The sequence below is a fragment of the Quercus suber genome, unplaced genomic scaffold, assembly GCF_002906115.3.
Source record: "Quercus suber isolate HL8 unplaced genomic scaffold, Cork oak 2.0 scaffold_19, whole genome shotgun sequence".
In the NCBI taxonomy this organism is placed as follows: Eukaryota; Viridiplantae; Streptophyta; class Magnoliopsida; order Fagales; family Fagaceae; genus Quercus; species Quercus suber.
Genome location: NW_027069484.1, coordinates 184,979 through 201,458, shown reverse-complemented (window position 1 = coordinate 201,458; position 16,480 = coordinate 184,979). Strand labels below are relative to the sequence as shown.

Here is a 16,480-nt window from a genome sequence, read left to right as displayed (position 1 = left end):
TTTGAATGCAACATTTTAGGGGAAGGATGAATGGTAGCTATCTGTAGGTTGTAGCATTCAAATGTTAAAAGCTTGGCTAAGCAGGACTATGGATTTCTGCTGTATGTGTGATACATTATAACTTTGGGATGGTTGTCTGCTATAGTACTAGGTGAATAAAGATGCAACCAGCTATAGAAATCTTCAGGGAAACAATTATTCCAATTCCCTAATCTCTTTTGGATTTACATAGATTAGGGCACTGCTGCCCATCAGGTTGCCCACTGTTGTGATGTTCTTATAACCATTTAGCTCTCAGCATTTCAAGTGATTGGTTGCAAGTTCTTCCTCATGATTTGACTGCAGATCATAAACTTTTCAAGTGTGTTACTTTGAGAATTAATCAATGCACTATGCTTCGGACCCAAGCATCAAGTTACCCCATAGTGTGCCCTGCAGGGAAAGCCCCTTTCTCCATCTGATATTTTTGTTCCTGCTTAACAAGGGGGGTGATAGTTACTACTAGTATTGACAGAAATGAGTAATAATGGAGTTCTTGTATCCGCAAATCTGATATTCTTGTTGATGGCTATTGGTATTGACATAAATGAGTAATAATGGAGTTCTTGTATCAGCAATATGTCTTCGTTGTCGTGCTAAGTGCTGTACTGTGTCGGTAGAAGTACTGCTGTCATGGTATTAACACCGGGGGGGGGGGGGCCCCAAACAACTCCCTCCATCCCCCGGTGGGGAAAATGTAAAACATATATATATATATATATGCAAATATGAATTTTCTGCCAATATTTTTTAGCAAAAAGGTCCTTCATAATGAAGTTACTAAATTTTATGATGGGACCAAGTAACCCGCAAAAGGTCATTCAAGTGACTAAATTTTATGATGATGACCAACCTATAGTAACCCTGCATCTTTTTCCAAGTTTAAGATTGGTTGTGTACAAAGTATAGGAGATTAAGCACAGACACGTGTAGAGTTGGCCAACAAGATTTTATTTTATTTTATTTTTTAAATCATGCCATGAAACAATTTCTATTGGCATCAGGTGATGATCCAGGTCATTATATTATTATTTTTTATTAAAAAAAAAATAGTTAGGGGTGGAAGGATTTAAGAGGTGCTAATTAAGCAACAAGATTGTTGGAATTATGTTGGTTTAGTTTATTTGCATAAACTATTGTAATAATTTAGAAGTATCTCGTTTATATATAGGTGCCATCTATTTCATCCAAAATATCTCCATTTCGACTTCATATTTTTCTCTTTTTTGTTTTTTTAGAAAGAGATTCTCTCCATTTGTCTAAGAAATCGACGTGACCACAATATGGACCATCCAATTCCTTAATGAATGGAGAGGATCCTAATCCTTTTTTCCTCTCCTTTTCACACTTTATTATAAGCTTTGCACGGAATATGGTTTGCTAAATGCTACTGATAATAATGGTCCTAGGCTACGGAGGCATGACAAAACTTGAAACCTTGCTTTATAGGGGCTGTTTTATATACCACTAAAAACTAGTAAATTACAAAAAAGAGTTAGAAAGTGCCAATCTTCAGGCCATATATGAACATTATATTTTTGACAGCTAAATGGGTTTAAATAACTTTAGGGGAAGGTCTCTAGAAATTAATCACACAACTGATGCAATTATAATACACACTTAAAGGGCGCCCAGTGAAATTTCTTACTAGGATAATGACATGAAAACCATAACGATAATTTACAACAATGCCTTAGGGATGTTTAGGGATGTCGTCCAAATCATCTGAGATTGCACAAACCATTCCGACATGTACTACTACAGAGATGCCATAAGAAATAGAAGAGGCAAATTACAAAGCTAACCACGACAATGTCCACCAAACCAGCATAGATTAAGACTTTAGACACTGGACCAACATATAAATTCTCGCCAATCACTAGAAATAGAGTTCTTCAAAGAGCAGAGATGTCCTAATGCCATGCCTCCCAGCACATATAACAATATAAAAGGACACCGATAAGATACGCAGCAAACCCGGAATCATTGCATGGATTGAAAATCAGAATCAATTTCAGCACATGGAACTCCACCAGTTCCAAATTTAGATTTTATCAAGTTTCTCTGCCTTGACAACAGGGTTGGCCTTAGCTATAGCATCACGTGCAGCAGTGCGATAATCAAAGGGGCATTCATGTTTGTCCGAGTAGCGATGTACTGCACAGAAAAGGTTACCACAGCGACAATTGAACCCCGTTAAACCAACCCGCTTGTTGCAGCTGTTGCAACGTTTTGGACCCTCCTTTGGCTTTACCTCTCCATTCTCCCCCAAGCTTGAACCAAAGGATAGCGGCTGCACAGAGATAGTCTTCGGCTCCACTGTGTTGACTTGCACATTCACAGTGGCAGCAACAGATTCATTTGCATTGCTGCTTGATGATCCATTCACAATACTCCCAATGGATGATGCAGCAAGCTTAGCCTGCTCCTCCTTTAACACCATATCCTTGTGGCACTTGGAACACATGTTCATAGTGGCAGCACTTCCAAAGAAGCCACAGTTGTTAATGCACAAAATAGGACCTTCAGGTGGTGCTTGGCATCCTGTCTCATCGTGGTCCATCTTTTCAACTCCTGCAACAAAAGACACTCAAGAATCTAACAACGACAATAGATTAACAAGGGAAAGACATAATTTGAATGCATCCTAAATATGCACAAATATCCAAAATGTGCACAAAAGGCATTTAAGATCTAATTCCATCCCAGGATAACACAACAATAATAAAAAATTTTGACAAATAAAGAAGCGTTAACAAAATTACCACAGATTAATTTCAAGACCATCACGTTGGTCCCAGATAGAGATAGATTTTATCTATTTTAAAGGAACTATTGAGACGATTCAGATATTCCTATAGGTCATTAAAGATAGTGAAGGGGACAAAATGGTGGACACAGAGAGGAAAGCATACAAAGAGTCAGGGTGCAGTGAGAAAAGGGACACATCACAAAAGTGAGCATAAGAGGGTGTCACCAGCCTAATACAAACCTAATTTATGGGGGTTTAAGATCATTAAATGTTGTGTTAAGAGTACTAAATGGGCTGTTCAGTCTTTGAAATTGCCATAAATAGTCATGTAAGCAGTCAGTCAAGAGAACTAACCATCTGGTTATGAGATCAGTCAGACTTTTCTTCCAAGTACGATACCAGAAATAAAGACTGCATAACCAAGAAAGACTAAAAAGAATCCAAGACTGAAATGGGCTAACTTGTGTGCCTTCAAGATGATGATTGAACTCATTGAAGAACTATTTTTTGTAAAGACCATAATTTGGAAATTCTAGACCATATCTCCCTGTCCCTCTCTCACATAAGTTACACGCCCACCCAATAGGTCTTGACTCTATAACCGACGACCTCTATTCTCCACCTAGCACTTGCAAGGAGAGGAAGTATCAATTGAGTTAGAACCCATTGGCACCATATACTCTTTAAAAAAAACCACTTAAGACACTGATCTATGATGGATCTAATAGGGGTCAAAACAGAATCACATTTATTTTAATAAGTTTTATCGCCAGGGGGAGCAGGAGGGAAGATATGAACAAGTGATCCTTCCCCATGAGGCATGGTCCCCAACCAATTGTGCTATCCCTTGGGGTAAAAGAAAAGTGATAACATATTTATCTGTTATAATCAAAATAGCATTGTACATTATTTTGCCAATATGCCAACAAAAGAATGGCAGGCTATCTAATAGTAATACAATGATTGAAATGTAAACAAGACCCAGCATAACCCAAAACATATTTAAATGCTGACCAGAAATGCAACACAGAAACTTTTACCCACAACACTCAAACAAGCAATACCATATACTCAATTAGCTTTATAAATACACACATTTAAATGTTGACCAGAAATGAAACAGGGAAATTTTTACCCACAATACTCAAACAAGCAATACCACCATATACTCAATAAGCTATATACACATGCGTGCGCACGTATTTAAATGTTTACCAGAAACACGACATTGAAACTTCCACCAACAATACTCAAATAAGCAATATTACCATTTATAAACTATATGAACAATACAAAACCAGAACCCAAGAGCTTTCGGAACCGAACTGACTCACTTTAGCTGGATAAACATTTATGAGCCAATTAAGAACCATTTCATAGTATCACTAAATTTAATAAATAAAAATAAAAATTGTAAGAAATGTTCCAAAAGCCATAGATTTGAATTGTTTCTTGACCCTTCTCTTCTGTACCCAAACAATAACACAAAGACCCTCAAATTCTCTCTCCAAACAGGACCTAGATTTCCCATTCAAATACGACAAAAAAAAATTCAAATTTCAACCATTCACATTCATTTCCATCAAAGGTCCTAACTTTCCCTATTTTCCACTAACCCCATCTCATTAATCACCAAAATTAACCAAACCCCTAACCTCAATATTCAATCAACCACACATAATCACATACATACAAAAATTTTAAAAAAATAAAAATAAATACCCTAACCTGTTCGAATCCTCTCAGAAATTAAACCTTGAAAAACCGATCTCCAAGCTCACTTTCGCATCGAATTCAAATCCCTAAAACCAAAAAAAAACAAAAAAAAACAAAAAAAAAAACCACAAAACATCGATTCAATCAATACCCAAAACAACAGATCCAATCGAATCGAAAGAGATTCAAAAACCAAAAAAGAAAACCCTAACCCTAGAATTTGCCAATTTGGGATCGCCGAAGAAGGGAGAGAAATGCGATTTCCTCTCTTTTGTTTTGCTCTCTCTCTCTCTCTCTCTCTCCTTGTTTTTGTTTTTAATTTTTTGATGATTTTTGTTTTGTATTTAAAACCAAATGCAAAAGGAAAAGAAAGAGACTTTCTTTCTTCCTTTCTTTTCTTTTCTTTTCTTTTCTCCGCCAACGAACGCTCTTTTTACTGATTAGGGGCTGACGTGGCAAGTTCCTATTGGCTGAGCGTGTTGCCACTCTGACATTCCCAGTTTGTCCCTCTTTTGGAAGTGTTAATAACGGTTTTGCCAGGTTTTTTTGGGCCACTTTGGGGAATGTTAAAGTTACCTTATGTGAGGATTTTTTGGGGGTGACGGCCCAATAGAATTTGAGTTAAGTGATTACGTCATTAGAGGTTGGGTTTGGCGTGGTTGTCGGTTAATCACTGTGTTAATATGCTCATTTTGTTTCCTGTAATTTGTAGTCTTCTATGTTAAGTTTTTCACCAAACAAATGAAAATGATTGAATTATCTTAATTAATTCAAAATTCTACTCATTTTTTCATTGTAATCAGACAGATATAAAGGTTGGTTCAGTTTGGTTTTCAAAAAACAATTGAGTAAATTATTTGATCAAATCAGGTAGATTACTTAGAATATAAGAGTTTAGTGTTTTATGAATTTTCACCATATTTGGTCAAAGATTATTATTGGCTATGCTCTCGTTGAATTTTATCTACAAGTCCAAAGAATAAGTTAACTTCTTTTTCAAGTATAAGAGTCTTAAGTTTAAGACTTTGTGGGTGTAATTAAGGCTGATTATAAAAAGTTCTTTTTATTTTTTAAATGGTAGTATGGGTGTATGATAGTAAATGAGTGAAAGATTCATAAAGTCAAATCGAGTTATGTTGGTGTTACATAAAGTGGCACAACTTGTGCCATAACTCGTCTATGTGACCAGTTGTGAGTGATAGAGAGGTGATGGTGGGTCCACACCCCTCTATCACTCACAACTCGCCACATGGGCGAGTTATGGCATAAATTGTGTTACTTTATGTGGCACTAGCATAACTCGGCCAAACTCATATGAAATTTTGGACTCAGAAGTTTTGAGCTCTTTGAAATTTCTACATTCATTCAATTGAATTTTTACTTATAAATTGAGGAAGTCTTTCTAATGTAACAAGAGAAATGCTATATACATTGTCCACAACATTTTCACAATAAATAATAGATAGTAGGTTGTTATTTGTTGCTACATGTGGAATAAAAAAAGTAATTTCAGTGATTGATTCAGATTAAAAACCTGCAACAATCTGTCATCTAAGATTTGTTGTCAAAATGCTGTGGATGTAGCTCTTATCAATGTAACCAATGTACAACTAAGATAAGATAAAAAGATTGAATTATTTATGTCACATAATGGTATTTATGATTATGAATTTATGATAGAGATTTATGTAATAAATAAGGACACATCTAAACTTAGGCCAAAACATTAATCACTTACCCCACTTGGCTATCCCCATATATTCAGCTCAACATAATATAAATCGAGCCAAATCAACACATCTTCTCGATGCAGTTATTCGATCCACCAAATATCTTGACTGAAACCAATCTTGAGGGTACCATCTAGAGTAAAGAAGCCAATAAGAGCATGAACATATATAATGTACAGCTACAAGTCATTGTAAGCCAATTATCAAAGATAGGAAATTATTCTCCATCAAATTCAAACCCTTGAAAGCAACCTTAAAAAAGTGAGGGCACTCAAAGATTTAGGTATGCACAAGTGGTGCAAGAGAATACAATTTCCTTGTCTTTAGTAAAAAAAAAAAAAAAAAAAAAAAAAAAGGAAGGCCAAAACGACGCCGTTTTAGCCTAAAACAGCCCACCCGCTTGAACCGTGAGAACCGGTCACGGTTCACAGAACCGGCCGGTCGGACCGCGGTTCGGACGGTTCCATGCTTTTTTCGCATGGAACGGTTCGTACCCTTAAATAGACCGTGAATATGAACGGTTCCCGGGTTTTCCGGTCCGACCGTACGGTCCGGTCCGGGTTTAAATACCATGGTCTTTAGTAGAAATTTAAAAATCTCTAACTTAAGCATTGGAGCACCAACGGCCGTCTTGCACTAGTATCTATTAACTTTTCTTATAAGATCTCTAACACATGTATTAAAATGATGTCTCTATAGGAGGACTAAATTAAGTAAAAAAAAAATTTAGATGACTTTATTATTTGGATTGAAGAGGAACCATGTTTCTTAACACGTGTTATCTTATGATGTAGTTTTTGTTTTTGTTTCTGTTTCCGTTCATGAATAAAACTGATGTACTTCCTATCAAAAAATTAAATAAATTTAACTCTTACTATGATATATTATGCTATATTGATAAGTTATCCTAAGCTTAGGGGAAGTTAGGGGTGGCTAGTGGTGTTATTTTTTAAAAGCAAAAGCAAAAAGCCAAAATATGCATTCATGGTAACAACTTTTGGTCCCTCAGCCACTATAAATCAGTCTCTACTTTTTTTTTTTGAGACCATACTGCTAGTATTAAAAACATTACCTAGCAAGTCGTATCGTGTTATGTCACATGCCAAACAACATCATTTTCTGTACCTTAGGAAAGGAAAGGAAAAAAAAAAAACAAATATTGATAAACTAGGGAGGTCTTTCAATGAACAAGTGATTGATTCAGTGAAGAGTTATGGTGATTGGTGAGTGAGGAAAAATGGGTTGGTAATGTGTTTCCTAAAATGAACCTACTCTAACCCTTTGAACACATAATGGAGGGGATGGGAATTTATGATCCAACTAATTTGTGAAAAAATATGGTTTTTTTAGCAAATTGGAACAGTAGAAGTGTAGAACTTTTGAATGATTTATGCTCATCAGAACCAGTAGGGTATGTCTGAATCTCCCAGAACACCTTTATGAGGTGAATACTTATGTTTCTCAATATTTATTTTCCTTCTGTGCTTGCTAAGGTATTTGTTGGTGTGAAATTTTAGAATTTAATGTGATACTTAAAGGTTTCAAATTGATTTCAAGGGCTACTACAAGTCCTTGGTGGTTTTATTTATTTATTATTCATTCTGGGTTTTGTTGGATTTCCCAGAAATTTTTAATCTTGGTCCTTTCAAAAGCAGTGACCGTACTTGATTTGTAAATTTTGTTTGATTTCTAACAGTAATGACAACATTAATTTTTAAATATGATATATATGTTAGGCATTTATTATATTTGTTTACAATATGGAAGTTGGAGGTTGTTTCCGTCGGCAAGCAAATTGGTAAAGGACCAATATACTGTATTTCTTGTTCGGGTTATTGTGATTTGTGATACCCCTTATTATGTAGACTAGCCGCAAACCCGCGCGTTGCGCGTGATAATTATTTTTATGGTGATTTTATTAAAAAAAAATTTACAATTTAAACCAATCTAATAATGAGTAATGTATTTCGTAATTATATTTTTATTTATTATAAGAACAATCATAAATGTAATATATGATCAATCCAAAACACCAAAAAAACATAAACTAAAAAAAATTAATAAAACTTAACAATGATTAATTCAACCAATATTAGGATAAAATTTTGTTTTTGATAATCTATTAAGGTTATTTTCTTTGTAGAAATTATAATTTCGGCTGCTCAAAACATATTATCAAATAAACAATTATTAGCAAAATCTAAGAATTAAATTTCTATACATGCATTGTAATAAAATAATAATAATTAAAATAAAATTGCAAAAGTTAAAATTTGTCACCTATCTGATTATTTTTGTTTGGTTAACCTTTGCTTTTCTTTCGTTTGGCTAACCTTTGCTTTTCTTTAAATAAATGGCATTATAAAGTACTTCTAGTACAACTATTAAGAGTGCTTTGTCCACCACAAATGATTAGAAAATAAACAAAAATTAGTAAAATCTCATAGTTTAACATCTAAATTGAGCACTATAAAAAATCATGCTATGTAACAGAATAAATATCAAATTATCCAAATCATGCTATATAATAGAATAATATTATATCTTTAAAGAATATAAAAAATTATCAACCTAAAGTAGAGATGCAAGAAAAATAAAAAAATTCACCAAAAAATTGAGAGAGAGAGAGAGGGAACCTTTTTTTTGTGAGGGAAAACTATGCATAGAATAGAAGAGATAGTGACAAATTTATAGTAAGAATGTGTGAATAAGAAGAGACAAAAATAAAGGAAGATGAAGGGAAAGAGGAAGAATGATATTAATTTTGAGGGTAGTGGGGAGATGAAAAGGTAAATGAGGGAGAAAGATTGAAGAAGTAGTGGGGAGATGAAATGGTAAGGGAGAGAGAAATGTTGAAGAAGTGTAAATAAGTAATAGAAGTAAATAAATAAATAGTGGGCTGCATTTATAGGGCTGAAAATTGTAAAAATTATTTTAAAATTGTAGGAAAATTATATTTTAAAAAAGAAAAAAAAAATGACATGGCAGCTGATATGGCGCAACGTGAGAGCAGCAGCATTAAACGCTATGCTTCAGTTTTAGTAATATATAGATTCGATAAGTGTGTTGTGTAGACGTTTGTTGATTTCCAAATCCAAGGTTTAATAGGTCAAATTGGGCTAATAAGTGATTATGAGGAACCATAATTATAATTAACTAACCATTTTGGTGTATAAATTATGGATTCAGTGATTGTTACATGTATATACATGTATGTAAACATGATATGCATGCGTATATATTGATATTGTGCGTCACTTTTCTACTTGCAAGAAGCAAAAGTGAAATTTCAGCTGACTTTCAAATGCTGTATTGGTGATAGCAACAAAAGAACAAATCATGATCAGTCTTCGTTGTTGTTGATTGATGATGTTGTGAGTTCTTATGGGCTGCTTCATTCACATATTTGGCTATAAATTGCTGTTGCTTGATGGATTGACTAAGATATGAAGCATATATCTTACTTCTGCATATGTTTTCAGGTTTCTTGGTATACACAATCTGAATTGTAATTTGTCAAGATGTTCAGAACAAAGCAACGAAACAATGAGGACCATGCATCAAAGTTAGTGTTTTTTTGGTAACAGGTCACTGAGGCTGACATTGAAGATTTTCAAGTGAAGAAGTGAAGAATTTATCATCCATTATATGTAATGTTGTTATCTGAATTTTGCTGCCCGCAGGCCTTTCTGCTCGAAGCTCTAACCTGGATCTTTAATCTGGTTCAGACCAATTCATGGCCATTCTTGATGAGACCATAGCTGCAGGTGGGGATTTATGCTACCAAAGAATAGTTTGAAGCTTCTCAGAGAAAACTGGCGAGTTGTAACTTGTAAGCATGCTAAAAAGGGCAGATGCAAGTGAAGAATTGTCAATTTATCTAAAGCTGTGTGAAAGTTTGTTCTTTTATGATGGAAACAGCATGTGCTCTGTATGTTTCAGTTAAAATGAGCTAAAATTGGGAATTTATAATCAATGCCTTTCAGTTTAGGCTCTGGTAATTTTATAGTTTTATAGTAGTACTTTTTGATGGTTTGTGTGCGTGTAAACTTGCAAGTGGTGTAAGTGAACTTCTCTTAGCGCTTTCTCAACACTACAACTGTTATCAAAGTTACTCTTTTTACTTTTTTCCAACACTGACAATTCTTTGGAGTAAAGGCAAAAGCATACTAATGTCCCCCACCCCACTCAATATATATATATATATATATATAATGCTCTGGTGCTTTCTATAACCTTGGGATTTATTTATATTTTGTTTCATAGAATAAGCAATGGCACTGATAATAATTCATATTTCAAATCCTTTATAGGGTTTCCTCTGCTTGATCTGACAGCCCATTCGTTTGGTATTTCTTTTTAAAGACTTCTTGGTGGGTTTTTTGTGTGAACCTGAGTAGTCTAGCTACTGCCCATCAATGGTTGCGCAAATGACAAGCCACGATTAATGCAGCAGTTCTAGACAGCCCACAAGGACCTAGACTATGGCCAATTCCCATCAAATTCTACCTGTTGAAAAGTCAAAAAATGGATGAGATTTTTTAGACCGAGAGACAGTGACATACCAACCACACTAAAGTAATGATATCCCAAATACATCAAAATGAAAGCAAAGTGTGACTTTGGGTTTCAAACAGTGGTTTGCGTACTTGACTCACTAGAGCTTTTTGCAAAGTCTTAAAAATCTTCTCTCCTTCTTAAACTTCAATTCACATTCATCTGGTTGTTTTCCTTCAATCCATTTCTTCCCAAACATCACAGTTTTCTTAAGCTTTGAAAATTCAAAGAATTCTTTGGGCAGATTTTTCCTTCTTCTTCTTCTTCTTCTAGGTGGTCTTTATTTACTGCTGTCTGATTTGTAAATATAGTATTCAATGCTATTTGCTTTTCATGGTTATTTCATGAATCCTTTTTATGATCGCCGTACCACTCAACTTTTACTGTGACTTCTATTGCTGCAACGAAATCGATTTCTGAGAAGGTATTAAATTCAATTTAATGACACGGTGGCCTTCTGGACATTTATATGCTGTGCATGGTGTGGAGTAGCCACAACATAGCTTGGATTTCTTCTACTTTCTTGAGTGCTGGAGGTGCTCATGGAGATGAAGAAAGAGGAAACAACATCAAAGATGGACGATTATGAAGTTTTAGAGCAGATTGGGAGAGGAACATTTGGAGCTGCATTTCTAGTCCTTCACAAAATTGAGAGAAAGAAGTAAGAAATTTCACTCTCAAAATTTCTCTTCCTTGGTTTCTGGATTTTTTTTTGGCAGTCTGTACTTTAAAAAAGCATATAACTCTTAACAGTCTTTAACAAAAACTTTACACAGGAGTTCATAAGAAAAATTGATGTCTTTAATGATGATTAGGAATTAGGATGCCTAAGACTATTCCTTTGGTTTCTTTTATTTATTTTGTGGGTATTTAGGCCAAACATCTTTTATTTCATCCATATTTCTCTCATAATCACTGATCAAACATGTCTTCACCACAAAAGTGCCATTCCTAATAACATCTGTACTTGTATATGTTAATTATGATTCCACAGTTACTTTTCTTTTTGGTGTTTATACATTTTCATTATTGTATCGGTAATTTTAGGTATGTCTTAAAGAAGATTCGTCTGGCTAAACAAACAGAGAAATTCAAGCGTACAGCATATCAAGAGGTTATTATCCTTTTGAATACTCTGCATACTATTTAAATTTTTTGGTTGTGCTGTTTACCCTTTAATTAATAATGCTTTAGTTTTGGTTTTTGGCAAAATTGTTCTAATATTTTGCTATATTTATGCATAAACTATGTCACTATTGTTAAGTATATACAGTAGCGAAGCCAGGATTTGAGTTGGGGGGGGGGGGGGGGGCAACATATGTATATGATATATGCACATCATGTGAATATATAATATTGGAAACCAATTTTGAAATTTTAAAATTATTCATTTGGATACTAAGTGATATTTTAATGTAATTATGTAAACATCTTCACATCATCCCATCATACATCCCATTATACAACCTATATAGTATATACCCCTACATCATACATCCTGGCTCTCTATAATCATTAGTGCCATTAAAACTATCTCATAGTTTTATTACTAAGTGCCATGTTCCAACATATATGTATAATATAACATTGTTCCCAATGGTTATTCTGTCTCTCACATTTTTAGCATGTTTATGCCGATGGTTTCTCTGAGAAAAAAGAAAAACTAAAATTGTGCAATCAAAATCTACCAAAAAAAAAAATTCATTTTGCATGTGAATATATATATATATATATATAGAAGGCAAATAAATTATTCTACCTCTTGGAATTTCCCTACTAAATTCCTTCTTCCATCCAAATTTCAGTGACTGAAGTAGTTTCCTTTAGAGGACAGATGTAATGAAAGTTACTTCTTGATCTTTTTAGTCTGGCTATGAAAAAAAATTCTCTGATTTCAAAGATAACTGGTAAAGTTTCTTGGTCTTGCACCAGAAACTTGGATTGTGTAGCTTACATCAGAGGTTGAGGGGGTTTAAGGGAGGGGGAGGGCAGTGGAAAAAGGTAACTAGCATTCTCAGCACCCTCGATCCACTTCCCCTTTTCCAAGTGTGCACTAAAATTAGGTCCATAATTTTAGTGGAAAAGTTTTCCTAATTTGGAGGGGCATCATTTTTCTGATTAAGGGGACAGAGGTATGTGCTTATAGAATAGATCCTGTTCAACTATGTTCAAGATTCAAACATTTCTATTTGATATGAAATTACCACAGAATGTTTTGTTTGTAAGAAAAATTCATTAATATTTTAAAAGTAAAATCTTTTTTTCGTATTTCCAATTAACAAATGTAGAGCACTGATTATGTGTAATACTGCATATCCAACAAATATAAGCAGACCACATAAAAGATCTGCTTGCTTACTATATCTAAGATACATAAAAGAAAATTGTGTAACTTTTAATCTCTGATCCTGCTGCAGATGGAGATGATATCAAAGCTAAATAACCCCTATATTGTGGAGTACAAAGATGCATGGGTGGAAAAGGTAGTCTATCAACAATGTGTTACTTCTATGATTTTCCCCCATGATCAGAAAACAGATTATATTTGTTCATGTCATTTGCTTGAGTCTAAAAAAAACCTTATAATTGGAAAATCATGACCTGAAAGACCCTGGATTTAATTTTGATATTGGTTCTTATGGTTTGTGAGTTACAGGAATGCTATGCGTGCATTGTGACAAGTTACTGTGAGGGAGGAGATATGTAAGTATAACTTATTGAAATTTGAGGACCATTGCCCATTGGTGATTGAGATTTGACATGACATTTGCTTTTATCCCAGCATTTTGCCTTGTTTTATGAACTCCTTTTTCCTGATAATATAAAGCATAGCCAATGCAGGAACTAAAGATTCTTTTCAAACTTTCTACTCATAGAGGCCTGTATACTTACTTTTCTATGACTTTCTAATTCTGATCATACAGGGCTGAGATGATAAAAAAAGCTAGGGGAACATGTCTTCCTGAAGAGGTAAAGAACATAAAAGATCTACATGAAATGGAAGTCCATTTGTATAATTACATATGATAACTTGCATCTGATGCACACAATATTCTAAATTTTTATCCAGAAGCTCTGTAAATGGCTGACCCAGCTGTTGGTAGCAGTGAACTACCTCCACTCCAATCGTGTTATTCATAGGGATTTAAAGGTATGAGCCTCTAGCTACTATCAGTTATTAAGACCAGAATGTCTTCCTGCCATAACTAACTTTATCATCTACCTTCAGTGCTCCAACATATTCCTTACAAAAAACAAAGACATCAGGCTAGGTGAGAAGGCAAAGACAAGAATATTTTATATACAAGATTTCTTTTTCTTTTCTTTTTTTTTATTATATGTCTTTGAACAATACTTATCTCACATTACATTTACAGGTGACTTTGGACTTGCAAAACTGCTTGACAAAGATGACCTTGCTTCCTCGGTAATGGCTGATTTTCTTCTTTGATTCCCAATGGTATTGGTGCATTGGCTGCAATCTTTGATATTAACTTAATATTCATTTTGCACTTATAATGATAATTTCTGCATCACAAGAGGGAAAATGTTATAAAGGAATGATATTTGTCTGACAGGAGATTGACAGAAAAATTTAGAATTGATTTAATTAAAACGGTTCCAGGTTTTGAGCAACTCCTATTAGAGTCCACATCAAGGCAGATAATGGATAGAGATGACTATAATATTCGAAGCCATCTACTTTACACAAGCACCTCTCACTTTTGAGTTTTGAGGCACCACATGAGGATACAATTACATTGCTTTGAGTTTTGGAGGACACTTGAAATGAGATTATTCTGTTCTTCCAAGTAGCCCAGTAGCATAAGAACACTTTATTAGATTCAATTGAGAGCTTAACAGATTGAATTATGAGTTCAAGAAGTCAACAATAACAGCATACATACTATATAATTGTGGCTAGCCATTTACATTGAGTTCTTTGTGGCTTTCAAGAAATAGGCTTTAATTCTCCTCACACTGTAGGAGTCACCACCGACTCTACAACATTAGGCCGGCAGTAAAATCTGTCAAATGTTTTGCATGTGTGCCTACAACTAAGGTATGGAGAAATTGTGAAGAATGCTAATAACGTGGGAGGCTAAGTTCTGATAAATAAAGAGCTTCTTTCTTTGACTTTTCTTTCTCCATGATTTCAGCAATTGCAACTTTGTAGAATAGCTTTTAGGTGAAAGCATTTATACTCTGTCTTCTTGTCTCTTTTGTAATCTTTATATAAAGATAGCTACCGAATGTATAATGTATCAGATAGAAATATTGTATTCAAGAAGTAATATAGCTAGAAGTGTGTTGTAGTCAATAAGTGTTTATCACAAAGTATTTATTGAGTGTGGTGAAATTTATCACAAAGTATTTGACAAAATACTTTTCCTTTTGAGTGTCAAATTTATTTTGACAGAGCTTCCACAAAGGCAAATCTCTACACTCACAAAAGTCCAGGCATTTACAAACTTACAATAGTCAAATGTAGAAAAGCACCACATTGCAGAACTTCTTTAAGAGGTGTTTTTAGCTATATTTGGAGAATGAGAACCTCTTTCTGTATTAACTAATGATTCTGTTCTTACCCTAAAAACTGTTTTCAATAAGTTAATTTCTTAAATTAAAAGTTCTAGATGAAATCTGACTGCTAATCACTAACCAAAGTATTGTACTACATATGTATGTAGGTTGTTGGAACTCCCATCTACATGTGTCCAGAGCTTCTCGCAGATATACCCTATGGATACAAATCGGATATATGGTCATTAGGTTATAAATATCTGTTGACATTATTTACTGGTCATGTATGACAACTCGGTAATATTTCAATCCTAGAAATAACATTTGCTAATGTGACAGGTTGCTGCATGTTTGAGATAGCTGCACATCAACCTGCTTTTAAAGCGCCTGTAAGTGCTGGCTTAACCTGTAATTATCAACTTTATATGTGATGGGGTAGAATCCTNATCCTAAAAACTTTTAATTATATCATTTGATAAATTCGTCAACCAAAAATTTAGTTATAAGAAGTCAAATCAATAAATTAATTATGATTCAGTTGTCGTTGTTTTTTTTTTAGGTAAATAAAGTGGGACAAAATTTAGCAATAAAATTGGTTGTACCTAAGGTTACAACATTACTCAATAAAATATAAACTTATAGATTATATAGTAAATAATATCTGATTGATACAAATTTGACATGTGTATTAGAGCATAAAGAACATGCAATTTAACAGTTAAATTTTCAAAATATATAGAAAATTTATTTTATTAAATAAGATTGTAGTTTAAGCTACAACAATTTTGTAGCTAAACTTTGTCTAATAAAGTGTTTATTTTTTTTTTGTTTTTGGGGTGAAGAGTTTTTTTTTTTTTTTTTTTTTTTATTAATTTATTTTTAATAAAACGGAATCTAGGAAGGGTGGACTAGTATGATACATTATTATTTTCAGCAAAGAATTAGTATTCATGGGATTATCACGCTCATGCAAACAACACATGCACACAATCTAATTAAATCCGAACAATTTGGGGCATCACACCATAGTATTATTTTCTCAACAATTAACTCAAATGTAAATTACAATTTATATAATCCCCTGCGGTTGACACTTTCATTAAATTAATCTTTTTTTTTCAAGTGAGGACCACCCTCACCAACACTAGAGCCGCCTCTGGGT

General features: G+C 33.9%; 2 protein-coding genes across 4 annotated transcripts; one reads left to right on the top strand and one right to left on the bottom strand.

Annotated features, from left to right (window-relative positions):
• Positions 1–1,652: 1,652 nt before the first annotated feature.
• Positions 1,653–4,907, bottom strand: LOC112019098 (zinc finger A20 and AN1 domain-containing stress-associated protein 8). Of its 2 annotated transcripts, none has more exons than XM_024051623.2 (3): positions 4,720–4,907; positions 4,520–4,593; positions 1,653–2,637 (listed from the first exon to the last, which is right to left on the bottom strand). In XM_024051623.2, the coding sequence occupies exon 3, from the start codon at positions 2,600–2,602 to the stop codon at positions 2,084–2,086; it is 519 nt and encodes a 172-aa protein (XP_023907391.1). In that variant the 5' UTR covers positions 2,603–2,637; positions 4,520–4,593; positions 4,720–4,907; the 3' UTR covers positions 1,653–2,083. The 2 variants fall into 2 exon arrangements, with proteins under 2 accessions (XP_023907391.1, XP_023907390.1); XM_024051622.2 differs by having other exon boundaries at positions 1,653–2,613; positions 4,720–4,905.
• Positions 4,908–10,833: 5,926 nt separating this feature from the next.
• On the top strand, positions 10,834–15,707 carry LOC112019109 (serine/threonine-protein kinase Nek6; the record flags this gene model as incomplete). Of its 2 annotated transcripts, none has more annotated exon segments than XM_065761510.1 (10): positions 10,834–11,455; positions 11,842–11,908; positions 13,212–13,277; positions 13,451–13,497; positions 13,719–13,764; positions 13,868–13,945; positions 14,024–14,066; positions 14,172–14,221; positions 15,486–15,567; positions 15,658–15,707. In XM_065761510.1, coding segments are annotated over 10 exon segments (648 nt in total), but the record flags the coding sequence as incomplete, so codon positions are not given.
• Positions 15,708–16,480: the final 773 nt, after the last annotated feature.

What these genes read in the sequence shown, in the direction of transcription:
- LOC112019098 (XM_024051623.2), bottom strand. Translation starts at nt 2,602, where the DNA reads ATGGACCACGATGAGACAGGATGCCAAGCACCACCTGAAGGTCCTATT.